Below are 25178 nucleotides of genomic sequence, written 5' to 3'. Positions count from 1 at the left end.
ATCGGAAGTGCCGTTCGAACATACTTTTTAGTATTCTTATTTTTGATTTGTTTGATAAAATATCAATCCATTTTAAATAAATATGTCATTTTTTGGAAAAAATTGTTAAATTAGTCTGATAAGTAATTTTTATCCCTTATATATTTGGTTTTGTCATTGCTTTCTTCAAATCTCTCCCAAAACTCAAATAACAGCTTTACTACAGCTAAACTCTATTGTATATATATTACTTTATTTACGAATTTGTTGATATGTGCCTTAATTTAAACTTCCCACCTGTGAAAGGAATATGATTGTAGTTAAATAAAGCATTAAAAATGACGGATGATACTGCAGTGAAGGTAGTTGTTAGGTAATTATTAATATTTTTTTTTACTATGTTGTATTTTCTCAACAAATATTAGTTTATAAGTTAATTCCATAATTGGTTACAGAAAGTTTTTCATCTGACACCATTGCTCTAATTTATGTAGGCGGCTGTTGATTGTTTCCTATTTAAGATCTGAGAAAAAAAAAAAAATCCCCCGCATTTAATTGAGTAATAATTTTTGTTCGATTTTGTTATTTGCTAAGTTGTTTTCACATTTAAATTTATAAAACATGTTTTTTACACTAATCAGTTTTATTCTTTATGTGTAAAAAAAGAATGTAATTCTTAGAAATGTTTGCCTAAATGACACTTAGCCGAATTCAGAACCAAGTACAAAACAGTTCTTAAAAAGAAGCTGGGCACAAAAATAAATATAATATGTTTCTTTTTTGTTTTTAAAATTAAATTTTTTTTTAAATATTTAAACAAATTCTTAATATTTTAATACAGGCAAAACAATTCTATGAGTATGGAAAAACTATGAAATTAAACTTTTTTTTCAACTAGGAATCTTTAGATAGTTATTCTTCACTTAATATAAAAATAAATTAATTAATGATCAAAACTTGTTTGTAAAATTTCCATTTCTTTAATTTATGAAGTAGGATAAAAATGTATCTTTTATTTATTTTTTATATAGTTTTGAAAGTGTGCAATATATATTTGATAGTTCAAATATTGAACAGAAATAATTTGTTTCATGATAAAACATTTGCTGCTTTTTCAGAATTTGTTTGGATGATGTAATGATATATAACTGATATTTTCTCACATTAATGAAATTTACTTCTCATTTCACTTTAGAAATTTATATCCATTGATATTTTTCATACACTTATGATATGAATACTAACTTATTGAAATTAAGAGAGAAAAAACATGTTAATGCTTATTAATAAAAAAGGGTATTAATTTAGAAGAATTCCTAGTTTTGTTTCATTAACTTTTTAATTATTTAGGAAATTTTAAAAAAGCATTGAGTAAATTATATATTTTAATTTATTAACTTTATCTTTTTATTGATATATTTTTAAAAGTTCCAAACTAATATTTATGTATAGTTATGAATTTTACTTGAAATAAAGAATTTTCTGCTGTTAATCAGGTTTGAATTTAATCATAATGTATGTGGAGAACATTTTCAAAAGTGTGGAAATGTTCTTTATTATTTGTTTACTCAAATAATAATTTTAAAAATCAGCTGATTTCAAAGGCTTATTATTTACTGAAAGGTTGATTATAGCTCCTTTATTTAAGCATTTCACTTGCCATTTATTTAAATAAACTTTGAATACTTTTAATGAGCATATTATTCTAAGATAGTGATCTGAATATGTATATTGATATCTATGAAATTTAATTGACGAAATTTGCATTATGCATCATTGAATAAAATGTTCTTAATTGTAATTTAATTCTCTTATTTTAATTAAAGGGAGTTGAGTATGAATTTTTAATAGGAAGATAAATCAACAACTTGCTTTTATTTTATTTATATATATATATATATATTTACACATTTTTTTATGTAGAATCCGTCCTCAAATTTCCCGTGACATTGCTGACCTGTGCCATGTTTGTACAAAAACAATTCCAAATGAACCACAGATCTGGATTGGAAATGACAAATCCTATACTTTTGATAAGGTGTTTGATATGCCAACACCTCAGACAGAAATATTTGAAAATTGTGTTAAAGAACTTGTTGATGGGTAGGTTTATTTTTAAAATAACTTATTTATTTGAACTGGATTGTTGCTTGTATTTGTTTTATTTAATAATTTAATATATGTGCTTGATTTTTAAAATTTTATTTTGGAAGAAAGTAATTTTTTTTCCATTGTGATTTTAAATAAGCATATAAATATCATAACTTTTGCTGTCAAAATAAGCGAAACTGATTGTGCAGAAATTCAATATAAAATTGTTTATAAAAAGAAAATTATCTTCAATCATTTTAATCTGTTTTGTCTATGTAGCATTTAAAGCAAACAAGATTAAGCTCTTTATATTTATCATATTGGAATTTGTGTAATGAAGATAAATGGGACTGTTGAAATGCAGGTCAAAGGTAGCCAAATGAGAAAATAGTATAATCTTTTCAAAAATCTTAAAAATATTTTGTTTTGTTTTAAGAATAAAGTTGATATTCAGAAATAAAAATCTGATAATTGTAGAAAATAAGAATTACTAAATAAGCAAATTAATAAATAATACTATAAAAATTGAATGTTAAATCAGATATTTGTGTACAATAAAGCAGTGGTTTCAATTTCTTTGAAGTTTGAATGTTGTAGTCAATGAAATCATTTAGTATAAAATATTTTTTGAATTGAGTTTATTGCTTCTAATTAACAAGACAAACAAACCTTGGAATATAAAAGGAATTGGAAAGTCGGTTACTTTTTTTCCATTGGCAGGAATTTAAGTAATATAGAACACTACAACTTCAGAACTCTGAAAGAAGAATTTCTTATTTAAAGGTTTTTTTTAAAGCTTTATTTTCTTCATTTAATATGTAATCAGTGGATAAATGGATTATTACTTGATTATTATTAAAAATTAGTATCTTCAATTACCAAGCATTCTCTTTGATACTTTTGATTTAATTTATAAAACATTTTTAGCTTATTAATAATATTCAAACAATACAAAAGAAAAGTTAAAAGTTAATTTGTTTGGAATTTAATGCTATAGATAATTATCCATATAGTTAATGAGATTGCAATAATTTTATATGAAATGCTATCATTTATTTCAGCTTGCCTTACTATTTATTAGGGTAACTGAAGGGTTTATTAATATTTATTTCTATATTTGTGCATTCATTTATTTACCATTTAATTTAGCAATCCAAATATGTGAAATTTTAGGTGATGTTTTATCATTAGATTTCTAAATTACATTTCATATTCATAATAATTTAGTAAATTGATATGTATTTTTGCCTTATTATTTTTTTCATTTAAGTACATTCTTTTCAGTTGCTTTGATGGTTACAATGCAACAGTTTTGGCATATGGACAGGTAAAAAAAAAGAATCTTAATTACATACACCTACAATCAGCTTTCAACTATATTGTTACTGATTCCTTAAATTTGAATGATATATTTAATTTTTTTGTTTATTATATAAGAGTTCTTTATTATTTAAACCAGTAATTAAAGCAAATGTTAATAATATAAGGGTTGCCTGAATAAAAAGTGGACATGTTGAATGAAATGAATACCTTTATTGGAAATCAAAAGAAATTGCCATGGTTGTTGTAACACAGGCTCATTACTTAGATAGCAGGCCTATATCTTTGCTATAGAAAAATGGCAGTTGATTCTTGAGAAAGTCCTGCACAAATTCCTTTGCTTTGTTATATGAGTGGAAACATGTCCCTGTAATGCTTTCTTAAGTGGCCCAAAGATGTGGAAGTCGAGGTGACAAATTCAGACTATATGGTGGATGTTCCAATACTCTTGAATGGAATTTTTTAAGCTCATCTGGGTTTCACAGAAAACATGTGGGTGGACATTGTCATGGAAAAGGATCACTTGTTATCTGAGAAAGCCTGGCTATTTACTTTTGCTTGCTTTCTGTAGTTTCGTCAGAGCATTGCAGTATTGTGTCTAAATTGATAGTGTTATTTTGGGACAGGAAATCAATCAAGAGTAGTCCAAGGCAATCAAAGAATCAGAAGCCATACTTCCATGCATTGTTCCGATTTGGATGCATCCATATATTGCATGACTTTACTTTTGATCGGTTTCCTCTAATATGAATGGCTTTCACTGTTGAATGCTGTATGCAGTGCACACCTCCTACTTGTCCTTTATATCCCTGTTCCCTGCTATAGCTGTAGTCATTCTGACCCAATCATGAATGTCCACTTTTCATCAGGGCAGCCCTCATATATATGTTGATTTCAGTACTCAGCAATATCTAATTATTTTTATCTTTTATAATTTTTATAGCTTTTGTATTTAATTAGGATTTTTAACTTGACAGCTTTTTATTTGGTTTTTAAAAGAAAATGTTTGTATAGATAAGTATTCTAATTATAATCTAAAGGTATAATAACTAAAGATTTGATAAATATGTAATAAGATATAATTATATGCAATCATTAATAAGTATATACTATTTTTATTTGAAAACATTTGTATGCCTATTATTGTTTTTCTTTTTTTAAAATGTAAAATAATAATTTCATCTTATATATCCAAGATTGAATTTGGAAATATTTTTATTATAACAGACTAAAATTTCTATGATTTTCTTTTATTTTTTATTAGACTGGATCAGGTAAAACCTATACCATGGGTACTGGTTTGGATCATAGTTTCCATCATGAAGAGAGAGGAATTATTCCTAGAGCAGTTGAACATTTATTTCAAAAGATTGAAGAGATTCAGCTTCAAGAAAAAGAAAAAGGATGTACTCCACCTGAATTTAAAGTGAATGCACAGTTTATGGAAGTAAGGAAATAATTATGCTTAGTAATATTTATTAATAAGTTTCTATCAGTATATAGAAGTATATTAAAGCAAGAAATAAAATACATATACATTTAATATAGTTGTATTAATTGAGCATTTCTTTTTTAAAATTAAATTTTATATTGAGTTTTATTTTAATAAAAGACTTAAAATTATGTTTACTATTTTGTTTTATCATCTTGGGTATTATAATATAGCAGTAATAGATAATGCATGATTTCAAAACCTTCCATTGAAAACAGAGTCTACTTTAGCATGAAAGCTATATGTTATATTTTTATCATTGTTAAATTATTATTGAAAACACTTTTAGTTGTTGAAAAACTTTTGTTTGAAATATTGCTTTCTGCTTTGCAGTTGTACAATGAAGAAGTCATTGATTTATTGGATACAACAAGGGACTTGGACAATAAGGCAAGTTTTGAGTTTTGTTGCCTAGTACAACTTTTTTTAAAAGATTTTTTTTTAAAATCTTACTTTATGTTTCTTGTTTGAAGAATTATTAAAATTATTTTCACTGAATCAATTTCATATAGTATCATATTTTGTTTTTATTTCAATTTTTCTAAATTTTTAATCTCAAAATCTTTAATATATTTTTTGTATGGTCTATTTATTCATTTGTTGGAATCAAATTGTTCCTATACACTTTAATTTCTAATTTTTTTTTTTTTTGGTTCTGTCTTTTTATCCTACTATTTTGCATTATTCTGAATGAATTCATTGATGTTTTTTGTCTTTTGTAGTAATTTTCATATTTGTCACCCTTGAATAGTAAAAATTTTTCATTTGTATCATTTCCACCTGTACTTGCTTTTGAATTTCGTCGTTTATTCCTCTCTTCTTTTCCAGTTTAATTTTGTGCATTTATTGATAAAAAATGCATCAAATTAAACTTGTGAATTTATCAAATCTCTAGATCTCATTTGATGAAATGGATCTGAACACATCTTATCTGAATAAAGGAGGAAATCCAGTCCTCTGTTTAATATTATATGTTACTTTTTTTTTTTGCAATCTTTAATGTTTATGTTATGCTATATATAAGTACTTTCACACATATACATTTCATTATTGTATAAATATATGTCTTTCTTGCTTAAGTGAAATAATTTTCTTTGTAATTTCATGAGAAAATTATTTTTGTATTTTAGATAGTTAAAATAAAATTTTTTGGTGTTTTGAGGATTATTGGGCACATTACAGATTTATCTTTAAAAAAAATCTATGTTTATTGGTTATTTTTATATCATATACTATTAATTTAGTTTTCAAATTTTTATTCAGCAGAATAGTTATTTCTAAAATCCATTATAGCCAACGCTCTTTGTTCTCTTGAGGATTTCTAACAAAATTCATTATGAAAATAACTTGGGAGAATCATTCTTTTTGTTCTTTATTCTGCAGTTTAAACTTAAACTGTTTTTTAATGAAGTTATCGGGAAGTGTGCATCTACCACTAACCTTCTACTTATTTGAGAAGATGGAACAGAGCATCACAGCTTTTCTAAAATCTGTCTTTTTATATACTAGTCAGTATTTATCAAGATTGATTAAAACATATAATGAACATCACCCCCCATAAAACTGCATTAATTTATTGATTTTTTGATATAAGTTAGTGTACACATTTTGTTTCTGTCTTTTTTTTTCTCTTCTTCTTCTTTTTTTTTTTTTTTTTTGATTGCATATGTATTTTTGCAACCCTCTTTTCCCATTCATTATATTTCTTTATGTATATTTATCTGTAATTAGATATTGATATTTTGTTGTAATTTTTATTCTGTTACTTTTGAAAAGTGTAAGACAAATATAAAATTTAATAATGTAATGGAAAGTGTAATTTGAAAGTATGTTTGATGCAATTTATGGATTTTATATTTTTCCTATTACTTTTCTTCCATTTTTAGATTTCTAACTGCTGCATAGTTAGTGAGAAATTTTTTTGTTTCAATTATTTCTAAATAATAAAAACTGATCAGTATATGAAGAAAATAATTGTACTGAAAATTGCATGGTAGAATTTTTTAATATATTATTTTTTCAACTTTTAACTGTCTGTTTTTTTAAATGATATATTGAAATCAAGTTTATTTTGTTTAGAAAAGAACGCATGTTAGGATACATGAAGATGCTGATGGGAAAATCTACACACATGGTGTTATTGCACAATGTGTTACTAGTGCAGAAGAAGTAAGTTATTTTAACTGTGCATTTCCTGATTTTCTTTATTCATGTTATAAAGTTTATCTTAAAAATAGTTTCAAAAAGATTTAACCTCTTTTAGTTTTGATAGAACATAGCCTTTATTTTTCAAATAAAGTGCACCATTTTGTATTTCTGTTCTAATTTCAGAAAACAAAAGCAGGGTGCATGGCATCATCAAAAATGCTTAAAAAGGGCTTACATTTGAAAACTATTTTTATGCACTTTTAAGTATTATTTAATTCTTTGTTTGCTAAAGTTTGCAATGTAGTATTTAATATAAGAATAAAAAATTAAATTTTGTTTTTAAAAGATGAATTTTTAAAAGGATATTAGCTGTCAGTATTTTCACCAATATAGTTATTAGAACTAAGAAAAACAATTCTGTCCTTATCAAAAGTTTATTTAAAATATAAAAAGTCTCTACCCTTCTTTAAACTCATAGATTTCTTATAGGTAATTAAAATGTTTTAGCCCGGTGGCTTAGTGGTAGCGCTTCGTGCTCCCAATGCACAGGTCCGAGGTTAGATCCTCGGGTTTGACAAGGTCGACTCAGCCTTTCATCCCTTCAGTAGGTCGATATACTGAGGACTAAACATGCTTAGGATTCCACATTAGGCTGACCACCTAATCAGGACATATGCTTTGCACCCCACAGCCTTCGGTCAAGAAAGCCTATATGGGCACTGTAGGCCTTGGCCCACATCGGCTGTTGTGGCTCTGAATTTAGTTTAATTACCATGATTTCAATTGAAATGCATGAATGCCTTGATTTTTAATAATAATATAAGTGATAATATGTAAAAATTTGGCAAAAATCTATGTAGCAATCTGATAAAATAAAAGGTAATTTGTAAAAAAAAAAAAAAAAAAAAAAAAAACTGTTAAAGGTAATTAAGCAGTTAAATAAATTAATAAGAATTCCATGTTTTATTTTATTCCCTAAAAATGATTTTTACATTTTCCAGGCTCTGCATTGTTTGAAAATTGGATCACTTTCTAGAACAACAGCAAGCACGGGTATGAACACACAGTCTTCCAGATCTCATGCTATATTTACCCTTCATATCAAGCAACAAAGAGTAGTAAAATTAGGAAAGGTAATTGAATTATTATGATAATTAGTTACTATAAAATAAATTAGTGCAGAGTTCATAAATTTAAATTTACAAGTTTCTGTAATAATGACATAGTATCTGCCCAATAATTTTTTTGTGAAGAGTTTATCAAATAGATGCAATTTTAGCTAATCTTTAACTATATTATAAATATTTGCTATTATCTTTTGATAATTAAAAACAAATATATTGAAAATAAGAGAAGAATATATATATTTTCTAATGATTGAGGATTATCTTAAAAAAAATTCTAGATAAATAAATTTTCTGCATTCCTATATAAAAGTTTGGTAATTACTTGCTACATTAATAATACCTTGTGAAAGCGATTTAACTGATGAGATTTAAGTTAATAATTTGTTTATTTTTATTTAATCATTTTTTTTTATTTTAAATAAATAAAAAAAAAAGTCTTTTTAAAGTCATGTAGCATGATGAGAAGTCAAATCAGATTATCTATGATGCAATATTTTAAGTAATTTTCATTATGTATATTGTTTTATTCTTTAATTTCTGTAAAAATTAAATTTTTTTTTGTATTGGTACTAAAGAAAAAAATTTTTGTACTTTCTCAGCAGATTCCATCTCTTTGCTAGTATCATCATGAACTTTTTTTATTTTCCCCTTTTTTTTTACATACTTTTCCAAAAGTATTCTGTTTTTTTTCCCCCATATTAATTATTTAAAGATTGGATAAATTTGAAATATTAAAAAAATAATTTCTTTTTGGTAATTATTGCTAATGCCATTTAAATAATATTATGGGATCCATATATATGTATATCATACTCTATGATCTGTTAAATAATTTTGAATATTATGCTATTGTGCTTAAAACTAGTTTATGTATATAAAAGAATCAATGAATCAGTGTATTTTATGTAATAAAACTAAATTATTAGGATTGTTTGTTACCTTTAGAATACCTAGAAGTATATATTATTTTAAATGATTAAAGTAGCAATTCGTATCTTTCTACCTATTGTCAAAATGAGTTGTCATGGGCTGTAGTATGCATGTTAAAATTTTGTTTTTGTTCTTAAATAAGTAATTTAATTAACTAGAACGCTACTTAATTCATTATTTTCATGAAATCTGTTTCTTAGAAATAATGTTTCACAACTGAATGTGTAATTAAATTTTTTTTCTTGTAGGCCATTGCTGGTGAAGATACATGTAATTCATCTTATCACAAACATACAGAATCCTTGAATGAATTTGAAACACTTACGGCAAAATTTCATTTTGTTGATCTTGCTGGATCTGAGCGATTAAAACGTACTGGTGCTACAGGGGACCGGCAGAAAGAAAGTATTTGTATCAACTCTGGTCTTGTAAGTGTTGCAAACCGATTTTTTCCCCCTTTCCAATGTTTTATTTTTGTTTATGTATCCATGTTTGTTAAATTTTTCTTATCATATTTAAATTCTTCTTATTAAAAAATTCTTTTAATTCCAATAAAGTAATATATATATATATATATATATATATATATATATATATATATAATTTTAATTAAAGAAGTGATAAAGCTTAGTTGGATAAAAATTTTTGTTTTGATTAAAACCATAAAGAATTACAAATATTTACTGTAAGAAAAAGAAATAATGTAATTTGAGCTTTAATCATTCTTTAATTGAAATTTTTTTCATTATACTGAATTTTTACAGGTTTATACAGAACATGTGATTCCAACAATAAAAATTGTCATCCTCTTAACAGTATTAAAATAAAACTTTCTAGTTAGTAATGAATGCTATATTTCCTTTCATCTGCATCTTTTTTGAATATGTATTAGTAAATGTATATATATGTCTTTAATTGCTATTGAATGGTATACAAAAGATGGTTCCCATCAACCAGTAAATTATCTTAAAATAGATATTCTTTTCTAAAAACTTCAATTGCTGTTTATCCACTGTTTTGCATTTTAATATTTTTCGTTATCAAAAGCAATTTTGCTTCTGTTGAAATTTTCATTTTTTTAAGGTACATGCATATATATCAGTAATACAAAGGTGTAGATTTATTTATATATAGACATTTATTGTTATTATTTGTATTTTAAGAGTTTTGCTTTATAAGATCTACCACTGCATTATATTTACTTCGTAAAATTTGTTTATTAAACACATTAATTCATGGCTGTAAACTGCTGTTTCAATTCAGTATTTCCTTCAGTTAAATTGCTAGTGTAATTTTTATTAGAAAGTCTGATAATTATGCTTTCAAAAAACAGAAAAGAAAGGAAGGGGGGGGGGGGGAATATAGGTGACAAAATGAAGGCTGAAAATATTAGATGAAGAATGTGTGAAAATACTTTGAATTTATCTGTTTAAAATCTAGATAACATCTTTTTTGGAATCATTTCTCTTAATGTTTTTATTATATTTGTATTGAGTTTCTGTTTTATTTTCATTTTCTAAAATAATTCTTGATGTAAAGATTGATATTTGAAAATAAGTAGTAACAGCAACAAATTGCAAATTATTATGAATTTTATAAAATAAAAATCTTTATATTTTTTAATTTGGGTTGCTGTAAAATGAAGTAGATTATTTTTAGATTCCCATTGTACCAAAAGTTATTCCATGTTTTTAAAACTTAGCAAATTTTATTAAGTAAAGAGAAATATAACAAAAATGGAATATGTTTGAACTTTCAAAAAAATTAATTATCATTTATTAATTGCTAAAGTTAGTTGCTAATTAGTTGTATGCAATCAAGTATTTTATTATTGTGAAGATTTGAAATTATTAAAATTCAGTTTATTTACATTATAAAATTTTTTTCACAGCTTGCCTTGGGTAATGTCATATCTGCTTTAGGTGACAAGACAAAAAAAGCAACTCATGTACCATACAGGGATTCAAAGTTAACTCGGTTACTTCAAGATTCTCTTGGAGGCAACAGGTGAACGTTTTTTTTTTTCCCCTCATATGAGAATTGTATTTTTTTAAAAACTTAATTTTGCAAAAATAAACTTTTTCAAAATGAGTGAAAAAGAATTATACCTTAAAAGTGAATTTAAAAGTATTTTCACTATAAATGTAAATATGAGAATTTTTAATTTTGTTGATGATTATTAACTTTCACCTTTGCTGATATGTATAGCTAATAGTAATCTCCTTATAATTGATTTTTTTAAAGAAAAAGTAAATTATGCTTATTTTTTATATTTGAATTTTTATTATTTTGTAAAAGATTTCTATAGTTTGAATTATTAAATAAAATTCTGAATTATATTTATTCCAAATAATTACTTATTTAAGGAGCTAAGTAACTGTATGGAAGAAAATCATACTAAGATGAAATTGAATAGCAAAATAGGCAAATATATAAATTATCAAATCTGTTTTGAAGATGTGATCTTTGACATGATCATGGATGTGAATGCTATATCATTTATGCTTTATGATGTAGAAATAACATGAATGCTGAAAAAAATTTGTAAGATCATGCATTCTATTCCATGTAGCTGCAATTTTTTGCAATTATTGTGGCTTGAAAGTAATGATTTGTTGAGTATTTGTATTTTGTCTCCTTTCTGTTTTTTCATTTTACTGCTAAAATTTTTCAGTGATATGCAAAAAAATATATCAAAATTCATTTGGTTTGAAAAGTTTAGACACATTAAAAAAAAAAAAAAACACTATCTATTATATGTTTTCTGTTTCCAAATTTTCACATCAGAATTTTATTTATTTGGCTTCTTCTTGTGCTTTGATTAATACTATAGATAGTGCAAAGATTCATTTCTGTAAAAGGTCTTTTGTTTGAAATATATGTTTTAAGTATTGTATAAGGTTGATTTTTAAAAATTTATTTTTTATCAAATATTTTATAAATTTTTCTTATTTAATTTCAGTCGTACATTAATGATTGCATGTGTGTCACCTTCAGACAGAGATTTTGTAGAAACGCTTAGCACTTTAAAATATGCAAATAGAGCCAAAAATATAAGGAACAAGGTTATTGCAAATAAAGATAAGTCTAGCCAGACCATCAATGCATTGATTAAGCAGGTTGAAAATCTGCAAATGGAATTAATGGAATTTAAACAGGTTTGTATAATTTTATATTTAAATTTTTAAAATTTATTTCAAAATGTATATATATGTAACATTTTTCGGAATCCTGTCGGCTTTTTAATATGTAATATTATTTGTTGTGAAGCATGATGCAGTTTGAAGACAGTGAAGGTACTTTTTATCTTTTTAATCCATCGGGAAAGCATAATTATTTACAAGCAGAAACGCAGACAAAACGTCCGCCACAGTGCAGACAAAAGCCGAAGTGTGGAAAAGGGGCCGAAATAAACTATCCCTCGCCTTATATAACCTTAGATTTTGATAGGGAAAATATTTCTTCATTGTGCTAATATATTAATAAGATTCTGATAGGGATTTCTGACACATGTCAATCACATGTGAGGGAAACACAGGGATCTTTTAAGAAAGAATGTGCTTACTGGACATTTTTACCCCTTCACGTCGAGCATGTGAAAGTATCCGGCGTTTAGCTGACTAAGCAATTTTATGAAGCTTCTCTTGAATTAATTAAGTAGAGAAAGTGAAATTGGATCACGAAATAAGAGAATATTTTTAGAATGAAGTTACTATGAGCTAAATTAAGATAAAATCTAATTAAACTTTAAATTGAAATTAAAAGTTTAAAATATCATTACATATATATGTATATGTGTGTGTTACAGTGAAAACCCAAAATCAGTCAAAATGCGAATTAACTAGGGAAAACGCTTTTTCACTGACAAGGCTAGAGAGAACTTGAATTCACTAGGGAAAAAGCATTCTAACTGACAGCAGTTTTTGCACCAAAAAGCATTAACATTGAATATAAAATATATTTCTAAAAAAATAAATAAAATAAATTTCTTGGGCAATTACAATTTTTTTACAAAATAAATAAATAAATAAAAAATAATAACTTGATGAATACCATGCTTATCTATAGTTGAAGAAGCAGAATCTGCTGTTAGCAATATTTATGTTCAGTACTGCAGATCAAAAAAATTTGACATTCTTGAAATCAGTGGAGTAAAAAAGTTGGTTTCTTCAAATGTGCCCATAAAATATTATTTACCAGTTGAAGAAATATTTGATGATATTGAATTTGCACATGTGGTCATAGGACATGGAGTTAGAGCTAAACTTAAAATGGAAAATTCAGGAAAATTTGCTAACATAACTACTGAGATGATACAAATTTTTTTTATCAATGCATACATCGGTTGTCAACATGTCAACAGAAAAAGAAAAAAAGGTTTTGTTTTTAAACCTATTATTCACTCAGAAACGAATAGACGCTACCAAGTGGGTTTGATTGATGTGCAATCAATAATGAATGGCAGATAATGAATTTATTTCTATTATGGTTTACCAGGAACATTTACAAAGTTTGTGTTATTACAACCACTTCAGAGTAAAGGAAGGGCAGAGGTTGCTTTCCAAGTACTTGATATCTTATTGATATGAGGGGCTCTTTGTATACTGCCATCTGATAATGGAAGAGAGTTTGTAAATTCCGTTATAGAGCAGTTATGTACGTATTGGACAGAATTGAAGATTGTTCATGGAAAACCTCAGTACAGCTAGTCGCAGGGTTCAGTTGAGATGGCTAACCAAGACGTAGAAAATATGTTAGCTTCATGAACAAAGGATAAGCAAACTATAAAATGCTGCAATAATCTTCGTTTTGTCCAGTTCATGGAAAACAGAGCTTTACATTCAAGAATTAAACAATTACCATACAAATTTATGCTTGGGATTGAACCAAGAGTTGGAATGACAACCACAACCTTGCCATCAGATATTATAAAAATATTGAAGATGAGAATGAACTTCAGAAAATTTTCGAGGACGTGAATGCAGAAGAGCTAGAAACTGAATAAACGTAATTAGGGGAGCATATACTTGCTAGTAAGTGGATCAACATTTTTCGAATTAGAGAGGGTACCAAAGAAATGTTAACAAACCAAGCCAAACGACTGAAAAAATTTTCCCATGCAACACATCCAGAGTTTTATATTTGAGGTAATATTGTTGTTCCCATTCCAAAAGTTGATAGAGCAAAACTTGTTTTGCAAAATCTTATGAATGTTGTGCTTGAAAAAAAATTAAGATGGCTGTACAAAATTGGCACGAAAGATAGAGTTCTGAACAAACTGTATTCGAAGTAAGAAATGATATTTAAACTTAATTAGTTCACTATTTATTCAATAAATATATGGTTATTTCTTATATTAACTTTATAAGTATTTATCCAGTAGACTACAGCTAACCAGAGTATGATACAAAAATTTAATATATTCACTGATTTTGAGAAGTCAATTCGATGTATCATGCAAATTTTCCTGACTCCACGAACAAGTACCGAATCGGGACATTTCGCTGAGAACAGCAGCAAGAAAAGAAACTGTAGGAATTGGTCAAAGGTTTGCTCACTGTTCTTGTAAAATAGATTGTTCTTAAAGTTTGTTTCTGTAAAGTAAAGTAAAGAATGTTTCTGTATGAAAAATGGTTCTCTTTGCAATTCTAAGTACCACAGCAATTTGTCGTGTCGAAATAAGTAATTTGTAATAACTGTACTAATTAAACAATATTCAAGTAAATTATTTTTTCTTCAATGATAGGTTCTTTCCTTAAATACTATACTAGTAAGTATAGTTTAATACAATAATTTTGGATTAAATTATACTATTTAACAAATCAGACAAAAATAAATAAAACTGGTTCTCCTTAGCTTTGTCAGAACATGTCTTCCCTAGTTAATTCGGGTTCTCCCTAGTGCTATCAGTTGGAACGCGTTTTCCCTAGCACTGTCAGTTAGAATGCGTTTTTCGTAGTGAATTAGGGTTCTCCCTAGCACTGTCAGTTAAAACGCGTTTTTCCTAGTTAATTCGCGTTTTGACTGATTTTGATTGTTTGAGTATATATATAATGATATACATATAGAGTATATATATATCGAGTATATATATAGTAATATACAGTAATAGTATATACTGTAACATATATGTAATATTAAGAATGTAGCTTCAAACTTTAAAATGAAATTTATGCCCTTAAATATATATTGCTATATCCCAGACTTCAAGCTATTATTTCTAGCTTAAATTTATGGTATATTTGTTTGCACGACTGAATGATATTCATATGTTTGTAAATAGTGTTGGTTTTCATATTCTTAAAGCATCTTTATTAACCATTATATTTCTATGGTGATAAAGAATATAGTTGCACATCATGATATCACTTTTGCATTATTTTTGTTGAATTTTCATGTAAAGATTTCAAATTGAAATGCAGTAGTAATTTCATGGGTGATTGTTATGTGCTTCAATAAAAGCATTTTAAAAAAAAAAACCTTAATATGATGAAAGATCAAAATAAATTTATCTCTTTTGAGATAAAGATAATTTAGTTCTCAAAGAAGACTGTTAAATTATGGTATCTAGAATAATATTTGATTCCTCTATCCGGTTCTTCAATTGCTTGTAAGTAAAACTGTTCTTTAAAAAAATGACTTTTTCTTAAATTTTGCTAAAGGTTTTTTTGACTATCTATGTCTTTTTACTTAATATTAGTTAATAATTAGTTTTTCTTTTCTTTGGAATTGATGAAAGGACTTTGTGACACAAAATTGGTATTGAGAAAAGTTTCTTCAAGCTGCCCCAAAAAGTGTTGGAAATGGAAAAATTTCTAAAATATATATAAAATGAAAAATATGAATATATAATTGATAGTGTTGTATTAATTTCAGGGCAAGAGGATTGTGAGAGAAGATGGAGTTGAGTGCATTAATGATATGTATCATGAAAATACAATGCTTCAATCTGAGAATAACTCACTAAAAACAAGAATAAAAGCCCTTCAAGAAACAATTGATCGTTTGACATCAAAAAATGCTGCTTTGCTAGTTGAAAAACAAAGTGGGGAATGGATTATAAGTGGTATGAATCTTGTTGAAAAAAGTAATTAATAATTTTTTAAAAAGTTATTAGCTGTGTATTTTGCTAGAATTTATAATTCTGGAATGTTTTTAGGTGATGGTTCAAAGTCTGATATATCAGCTGTCATTCAAGGATATGTTACTGAAATAGAATCTCTTAGGTAAAAAATTGTGACTTTAATTTTTCATCCCAGTTTTTATTCAACCTTTAATTTTAATTCTTGAAATATAAATGTAAGCTTTTTGTCTTATTCTTTGTAAAATAAATTATTCTTAAATTTTTATTTAATGACAGTTTTTATTTATGTGTAGAGCCAAACTTATTGAATATGAGGAAACTTGTGCCTTGCTCCGTAAAAATGCTTTGAAAGCGTTACCACAGTGTGCCTTTACTCCAACTTCCACAGTTGCTATCACTGGACATTATGACATTCGTATTGATACAGCTCAGTCTGTTTCAGAAGTTTTAGAAGAAGCGAAGAAAAATGTTAAAAAGTTAAAACGTAAAGAGAAAAAATTGAAAGGGTAATTCTTTTTTATTCCTTTCATTTTATGTTAACATTTCATTTATAGTGTTAAAAACTAAAACTTAAAAAAATCATTAAATACTGCTTTTTAATTGTATTTAAAGTTATTAGATTTTAATGAAATACATGTAATTCTCTTCTTTTATTTGTTTGTGAAGTTTTTTTTGTTTTGTTTTTGAAGATTTTTTTAATTATAGAATTCATTTTCTACAAGAAAAGGCTTTCTTTTCTGTAGAAATAAATGTGCCTTTGTCTATATTATGCATTTCTTAAAAATAACTTCAAATTATTTTCAAGGCAAGAAAAAGAACCTGGTGTTCCGAGTGACGAGGAAAAAGAAAATGCTGAAGAGGTTGAGGTATGTAATATTAACATTTTTTTTTCTTGCCTTTGAAATAATTTTTGTTGTCCCCCCCCCCCCCCAAAAAAAAAAAACTTTATAGGATAGCAAAGAATTTTTTATTGAATGTGTGCTTCTTCAAAAATTATCATCTTAATTCATTTTTGAGACGGTGAATGTATTATGTTTTGTAAATATATATATTTATAAATGAACTATTTATGAGTCAGATGTGCGCATAAGTTTACAGTTCTCTAAGCTAAAATAAATAATATTTTAAAGAAACAACATCTAGAAGATAAAGCAGATGAGCTAATATTTGCAGTATTCCCTAATAGGTTTTGCGACAAATGATGAAATGTTGCCATGCTACCATGCTAAAAATGCAATCTTACAATTTTGGTTGGCATATTTTGGATTTCTTTCCTTCACTGAAATTCATTAATCATTATTGGGGATATTTTTTAATTTTAGTTTGACTAGATTGCTACAGCATATTTCTTTCTGTCCTTACAAGATTGGCTACTTTCTCTTTTTATCTAAAAGTTATTTGGCAAAAAAAAAAAAAAAAAAAATCATTTCACAGATTTTGATGATGCACTTAAAAAATTTTATTTCATTTTTCTAACTATTGCATCTGAAATAAAATTGTGACTTGCAGAAAGTTGACAGATGTCAAACTTGTTCTGTTCATCTTCTGAGATGATGGAAGATAGATATCAGATTTTATTATTCATCTCTCAGATTCATTGGATTAATCATCATTTAAAATTTTTGATCAGTTTTTATGGAACTGATAAGAATCTTTTGCTATAAATAATTTCAATTATTCTGTTTAAAATTTTTCTGTTCTTTCAAAGCATTATTGTTTTTTTAAAACAATTAAACCAATCTCAGTATCTTTTTCTTCTTGGAGAAATGTTTATTATAATCTTCAATTAAAAAAATCATTAGTTGTAGTCTTTTATATCTTTTTATAAATATATGCAATAAACCATATAATACACAATATGCATCTTTTTTGGTTCAAAATATTCTGTGTTAAATAAAGTAAATGATTTATTGTTTGTAGAATAAAATATCAGATTTTAAATTTCAAGGCTTGTTCATTTTATTTTTGGGAGCTGTGTTGTTGTATATTGCATGCAGATAATATTATTTATAACATCTATCAGTAAATGGCTAAGATTTTTTAAAAAGACTTAATATATTGTACTTCTTTATCAAGTGCATTGATATCTTTATAAGTATATTTTGAAAAATTACTGTGAAAATCATTCTGTTTTTTTCATTCAAATGCTTTTTTTTATTGACTAATATCTACAAAAAGTATTTCCAATCTTGTTTAAAAACAAAAAAACCTGTAAATCTGCTGGTGTCATTTAACTATGTTCAGTTATGTTCTAAATTTTTGCTACACTATTATATTCAAATATATAAAAGTCAATTTCTTTAAAATTTTTAGAATGAAGAAGATGTTCTAGAAGATGATGCTACTAGTTCTGGTTCAGATACAGAAAAGACAGATCAAGATGGTTAGTATCTTGGTTTAAGAGCAAAACCTTTTTTTTTTTTTAGAAAATAAAAAGTAAAGTTATCAGTACACCTTAAAATTATAATATAACTTAACATAATGAATTAAAATGAAACATATTTCAAAAATATGATATTTTTAAATACTTTTTTTTAATTTTGTGATTATTTTTCTTTGTTATTTAATTATTGACTTTAAAATTTGTAAAAACTGTCTAATATAAATTTTTAAAAACATTATCCATACAAAATAGTGATGATTTTTAATGTATCAGAAGGAAAGTTTTATGTTTTTTTTATATTTGTTGTCTTTTTCTTTATTATATACAGTTACATCACTAGGGATGTTGGCTATTTTTAATTTCAGTTAAATCATTTAGATATAAATTTCACATTTGTGATATTATGAAATAGCTTGACATGAAAGATGAGTAAGTTTAATTATCTCGTATAACTCTGCTGATTCCGTACATAAAATTTCTAATTGAGACCAGTTTCATGACATCATAGTGCTATTAAAAATGTAAATGAGTGGCTCACGTATCATAAATTTTACAATACTGTAACTTCACTTTTTTATATGCCTTGTAAACTACACAGATATTTAACAGAATTCTTCTCTAATTTTCAATAATGGAAGAAAATCATATAATTCAATATTTGATGAAACATTGAAAACAGTTTGAATTTCAGGACAATCATGTAATCTATTGTTCGAAAACAGAAAAAAAAAATGTCTTTTTAAAAAATTCTTAAAAATTTAGAAAATATTTGCATGACTATTTAATTGATATTAAAAAAACAATTTTTGAAATTGTATAAGATTTATTTTTGTACAATAATATTTTTGTAATTTATTGTGGACCTATGCTCCCCCCCCCAAACTTCCCTTATTTTTAATTAATTAAAATTTTTATTGATATATTTTTTAAATATTAGTATTAATTACTTTTTTATTTGTTTTCAGAAAAATTGAGTGAAAACTTGGCTGAGATTACTTGTGATATTTCATTGAAAGAAAAACTTATAAAACAGCTAGAAATTAGTCAAAAACGCTTGCACAACATGAGACAGCATTATGAAGAAAAGATTGCTCAGTTGCAAACAAAAATTCTGGAAACAGAAAAGGAAAGAGATAAAATTATATCAAATCTTAGTAGTGAGTACAATTTTCTTTTGGTAAGTTTTTATTTAATAAGTTGATAAGTTGGGTGATTTTTTTTTCTCTCATACAGAACTTTTTTATTTAAATTTAAAATGTTTTTTCTTACTTGTTATGACTATCTAGCATGGTCTTAAAAATAATTTTAACATATAGAAATACATAAGAAAAATTCTCTATTAAGGATATTGGGGATATGGGGAAGAAATTTCTTGAATTTAGCTTAATATTCTAGATTCTTTTTTTCTCTTTGAAACTATCATAAATATATGAAAGAAAAGTTTATATTAGATAAGCTACAAAGAGTACATATAATATGTAATATTTTATGTATACTTACAAAATATTTATTAAATTTTTAAAGTATTTATTAAGAATTTTTAAACAGTACAGATATTTACATTTTTTTTTCTAGCATATTCACTTTCATTGATAAATATTATCAACTTGCAAGGAAAAATTTTACTTTTTCTTACATTTTTAGCACATTAATAGAAGCAAATGCTGTAGCATTCAGTTTCATTATGATATGAATGCTAAAGATTATTTATAAATCATATTATCATTCACTAAATTGCATATATTCTTGATTTGTTAAATTTGAATTTGTTTCTTTGTATAAAATTTCAGAAACTGCTGAAAGTAAATCAGAGGAAAGAAGAATAAGAGCAGATTATGAAAAAAAAATATCATCTTTGAGAAATGATGTGAGGAATTTTGAAAATGCTAAAAAGCACCATGTGCAGTTAATGTCATCTGCCTCTTCTACTGAAGCCCAATTAAAAAAATTAAAACAGGAAGTTGCTGAAATGAAACGAACAAAAGTATGTTCATTTTTTAAAATTAGTAATGTTGATATTATTAAGCTGACATTATTAATGATATTCATGCTAAATTGATTTAATTTTTTATGAATACTTTAACTTGAGTTTGTTGCTGATGTTTCGTTCTTTCTGAATCTTAAATTGCATTATATGCTTTGCTTCCCCCCCCCCCCCCGCTATTAATAGTAGAGTATGATTATTTCAAAAATTGTGAGTCTTTTGCTTTATTTTAAGAATACTTCACATTGTTTTGCATGTACTTATACATACATACCTGTCCAAATAGATTAAAGTTGCATTTTTTATTGTTATGTAATGATGAAAAAATGTTTTCAAATAAAAAAAGAATTGTAAAGCCTCATAATTTATGAAATCAAAGCTTGTCGTCTTTGGCAAAATTTTCAATATAAACAATTAAATTGAATTTTTTTCTTGTATTTAAATTATTGATATAAACAAATCATGAGAAATGTTATGTAAGTGTATTTAATTTAATCTATTTATTGTGCTTATTGCAACAATTTCATTTAATCATCTGTATTGAGATACAAAGGCAAATATTAGTTTATTTCATCTTTTCATTTTAATTTTCTGTATAAAATTTTTTGCTGTAATTTTTTTTTCTTCATTATTTTGTCCCCTCATTTTAATTATTCATGTGCATTTTTAATAAACTTTTAATAATAACATTTAGGTTGCACTTCTTAATAAAATGAAGGAAGAATCCAAGAAATTTAGAGATTCAGAACTGAGGCGTAACAAAGAAATTGCTCTGTTAAAAAAAGAAAAATTAAATAAAGAAAGTCAAATCAAAGCTCTTGAAGCAGAAAAAAGACGAAAGGAAATAGTTTTGAAAAAGAGGACAGAAGAAATACTGAGCTTAAAAAAAAGGACTGTGAAATATGTTTCGCCAAGAAGTCCTAGTCGAGTGAAACCAGGTAGGATTTTCAAAACATTGCTTCATTTTAAGTTAATATTTCTGAAGAATATATTTTTTTTTGGAAGGGGGGGGGTGGTGGAAAAAAGATTGTATAAAAAATTACTGAAACAGAGTTAATAATTAACTGTTTCAGTGATTATATTAATGTAATGTTAATATATTATGATGCAATCATACTTTTTTTCCCCATCTTAAAAGAGATACATAAAAATATATTAATATTTGCATATTAATGATAGTGACATAGTATGAGAATGCTGTTAATTATTGTATAATTGTGTTGTGCTTATTAAAAATATCCTGAAGTTTTTAAGTAGCCACCATTGTTCTGCTTATGATACAAGATGCATACAATAATCTGAAATATACATTCAGTTCTATTAATCTGTTGAAAAAGTCTTAAACTTTATGCAAATGCAACCAGTGTTTTGGGGTATTATTATGATATGAGGTACTTGCAATACATCAAAATTTATAATCTCAATTCTATTTATCTATTGTGTGAAATTGTATATTTCTGTAATATAGAACAAAGAAACTTTGAATGTATTCGTATTTTTTTATTCTGGAAGATATTAGAAACTACAATGATGGCATTTAAATTTTTCAAGTAGGAGCTATAATAGAATTAAAAACTGTTAAGCTTCAATTGTACATATTATAATTTTTTTCGTAATATCTGAAAATTGATTTGTAATTAGGGTTAGACCCATGGAAACTTTGACAGTTAAAATCTTTCTAAGCCAGGAATTTCTTTGAAATGTTTTTTGTTTGTCTTATTTTAAATATTTTTATTGGTTGTTTTTCAGAAAAATTATCACGATACATTTGCAAAAAAATCTTTGTTTTTTTTAAATAATTTATTTTATATTTCTAACCAATAATTTTTTTCTATAATTGTAATGCATTTTTAGGTCCTCACCATCTTAAAGCTGCTAGGCAGAAATGGCAAACTTTGGAGAAAAAGGTATTAAAATTTTCCTTCTTAATGTGTTGATTATTTTCAGTCAGGCCAAGTATTATGAATAATTATTTAATTTGAATTGTAATGAAAATTATGATTAGATTTAATGTTAATATTTTTTTCTTGTATTTCTCATTTCCATTCAATATTTAAGAACAATTTTGATTCAATATTTTTAGTTTTTAATTTAATGTGTGTCAAATAGTTACATAAGCATCCTTTAGTCTAATTATTTTTATGAACTCAGCAAATGCTACCTTTTTATGCCAAATACTGGAAGTGATAATATATCAAACAATAAGTGATTTTTTGAGTGCTAATTAATAGAATGCTGTAGAATGCATACAGGACTTAAACAGAATATTTTATGAATGACCTGTATAGTTATTTTATGATCATAAAATCACATTCTTTTAGCACACTATAATGGACAAATATAAAATAAAAATTATTTTAATGAAAGAACATTTGAAACTGTGAGTTTTTATATTATACTAGTATTACAAAAATTAAGAATTCATCACAGCTACATTCCATACTAGCATTGCAAAATTTTGCTGTCTTTTTTTTTTTTTTTCCTTCCCCTTTTTAATATCTATTTAAAAAATACAAAGATATATTCTTAATTTGAATAGAAAAATTAAAATGAAATGTATATGCATAATAATTTAGATTTATTAAGCATTCTTCTATATATAAATTTTTTCTTTTCTTTCTTTTCAGATTAGCAAAATAGTACTAAATAAACAGAATATTGCAGCTATTGAAAAAGATATGGATCGCTGGCTTAAAGTATGTATTTTATAAAAAATGTAATTACATTTTGTTTTGTTTTTGTCAGACCCATTAAATTTTGGTATTCAATTATCTCCAAAGATCAGAACAGAAAAAAAGCATTCTGTATTTTTTTATTTTTTTTTGTTGTTATGTTTTCTCCTTTTAATTAACATAAATTGGGGCATCTGTTTCATGAAATACGTTATTAGACATTGATTTATTTGCCCTACATATAAGAAAATATGCATCTTTTTTCTGATAAAATAAATTGTTCTAATATCTTTTCTGCATCTCTTTATTTGCTGATGAATTATGAGTTCAGTCTTTAATAATAAATGTAACTATTAGAATATATTATTATTATAAAGAAATTCTGTTATATTTCAATTATGTTGTATTACTTTTGATTTCTGTAAAATATCTACACTATATTATACCATTTGTGACAGTATTTTATTTTATTTTGAATATAGGATAATTTTTAAGAGAAAAGAATCTGCATTATTTGAAGATTAAAAAATAGTTTGAAAATATCTTAAATATTTTTATTTTTCATAATATTTCTATTTTTATTATTCAATGCAAAATCCTGTAAATTAGAAATAAATTATAAAAATTCTTTCACTTAGTTATTAGTGATAACTGAATTTATATTTCATTTTTGTTACATTAATAGTGTTAATTTATTTCAGGAAAGAGAAAAGATTGGAAGGTGTCTTGACAAAATCATCCGAAAACGGGAGAAAGCTATTTTTGAACAGAAGGTATGAAATTTTTATGCATCTTCATTTTTCAAATAAGAGAAAGAAATTTATGTGCAGTTTTGTTTGGTCTACTTATTTCAAAGCATAATAAATTTGTGAAATAGTATTTTTTGTCTAGTAAGAAAATATTAGTAATTTTTTTTAAGTTCTTTTATATAGTTTTAGTGAAATGTGCTTTGTTCTAAATATATTTGCTAGTTGGGATCCTGTATAAATTTAATTTTATGATGACCATAGACTTTTTGTGACCAATAATAATTAATTTCTTGAAATATCCATCTTGATTGAATAGTTAAGAAAGCTTCTATGAGGATTTTGTTTATTAAGTCACTTCCTTACTCATCTCTTTGTAATATTAAAATATATGAAAATAAAGTTTAAATTTAAAAAAAAATTCTTAAATTAAAGCCAAATGTTTTTTTTTTTTTTTAGCAAATGTATACTGTTTGAATACATTGCAAATCTTCCATGGACTTGGTCTCTAAGCTAAGATTCTACAATGTGATACCTTCAGTGAATAACAACAAAAACATATATTTTGTCATTTTTATCTACATTATGATTATTGGCTGCTAAGGAGTACTTTATCCATTATGCTTGGCTGCTAAGGAGTTAATATCAAAATTCTTAATACCAAAATTGTTCACAATTATGAGTAAATTATTTCTATAATTTGAATAATCATTCTATCTACAGTAGTTAAAGAGTTATAAAGAATGAAAATTTCATTCATAGAGACTTATTATTTCCTTCCTCTTTTAGCTGATGAAAGGGAACTTGTCCGATTATTTCACCTGTCTCCTTCAATAATACTTTGTTGGTTTAAATCTATTACAAAATTGCTCTGCTTATTATATTTATGAAATAAAAAGGGTAAAACATTATATATATAAGCTTTGAACAAGTTGCTGTTTTGGATTCTGGGGACCATTTTCGGAAGGGTTATGCAGAAATTTTTCAATACTCATGTCTTGAAAATCATTGCTATAGATAGATTTTCTAAAAATAAATAAATAAATAAAACCCTTTTAAAATGCAATCTTTTTTTTCAGCCTGATTGCAATCTGAAGCATTAAAATTTTATTAGATTTTGACCATAGCTCCAGATGGAAGGCCATACTAATCAACTTTCACTTTTGAAAAATGATCAGAAACATTGCTGAAATTTGCCAGTCTGATTGTTTATTAAAATTGA

The 25178-nt window shown here is 25.5% G+C and overlaps 1 protein-coding gene across 1 annotated transcript in view; it reads left to right on the top strand.

The window, feature by feature from the left end:
• Nucleotides 1-229: 229 nt before the first annotated feature.
• The window catches only part of LOC129990966 (kinesin-like protein KIF21B), a 49180-nt gene continuing 24231 nt past the window's right edge, over nt 230-25178 (top strand). The window contains exons 1-21 of the mRNA XM_056098193.1: nt 230-352; nt 1903-2082; nt 3355-3397; nt 4655-4837; nt 5216-5272; nt 6962-7051; nt 8032-8163; nt 9336-9515; nt 10979-11094; nt 12050-12245; nt 15964-16153; nt 16247-16313; nt 16465-16677; nt 16977-17037; nt 18485-18554; nt 19520-19711; nt 20345-20538; nt 21233-21476; nt 22393-22445; nt 23166-23234; nt 23912-23983. Of these exons, the coding sequence (XP_055954168.1) occupies nt 318-352; nt 1903-2082; nt 3355-3397; nt 4655-4837; nt 5216-5272; nt 6962-7051; nt 8032-8163; nt 9336-9515; nt 10979-11094; nt 12050-12245; nt 15964-16153; nt 16247-16313; nt 16465-16677; nt 16977-17037; nt 18485-18554; nt 19520-19711; nt 20345-20538; nt 21233-21476; nt 22393-22445; nt 23166-23234; nt 23912-23983 (2637 nt within the window). The 5' untranslated portion in view covers nt 230-317. The remainder of the gene's footprint in view (nt 353-1902; nt 2083-3354; nt 3398-4654; nt 4838-5215; nt 5273-6961; nt 7052-8031; nt 8164-9335; nt 9516-10978; nt 11095-12049; nt 12246-15963; nt 16154-16246; nt 16314-16464; nt 16678-16976; nt 17038-18484; nt 18555-19519; nt 19712-20344; nt 20539-21232; nt 21477-22392; nt 22446-23165; nt 23235-23911; nt 23984-25178) is intronic.

This window comes from Argiope bruennichi, chromosome 2, assembly GCF_947563725.1.
Source record: "Argiope bruennichi chromosome 2, qqArgBrue1.1, whole genome shotgun sequence".
NCBI classification, from domain to species: Eukaryota; Metazoa; Arthropoda; class Arachnida; order Araneae; family Araneidae; genus Argiope; species Argiope bruennichi.
The sequence above is the reverse complement of the archived record's forward strand: the minus strand, read 5'-3'. Positions and strand labels throughout refer to the sequence as shown.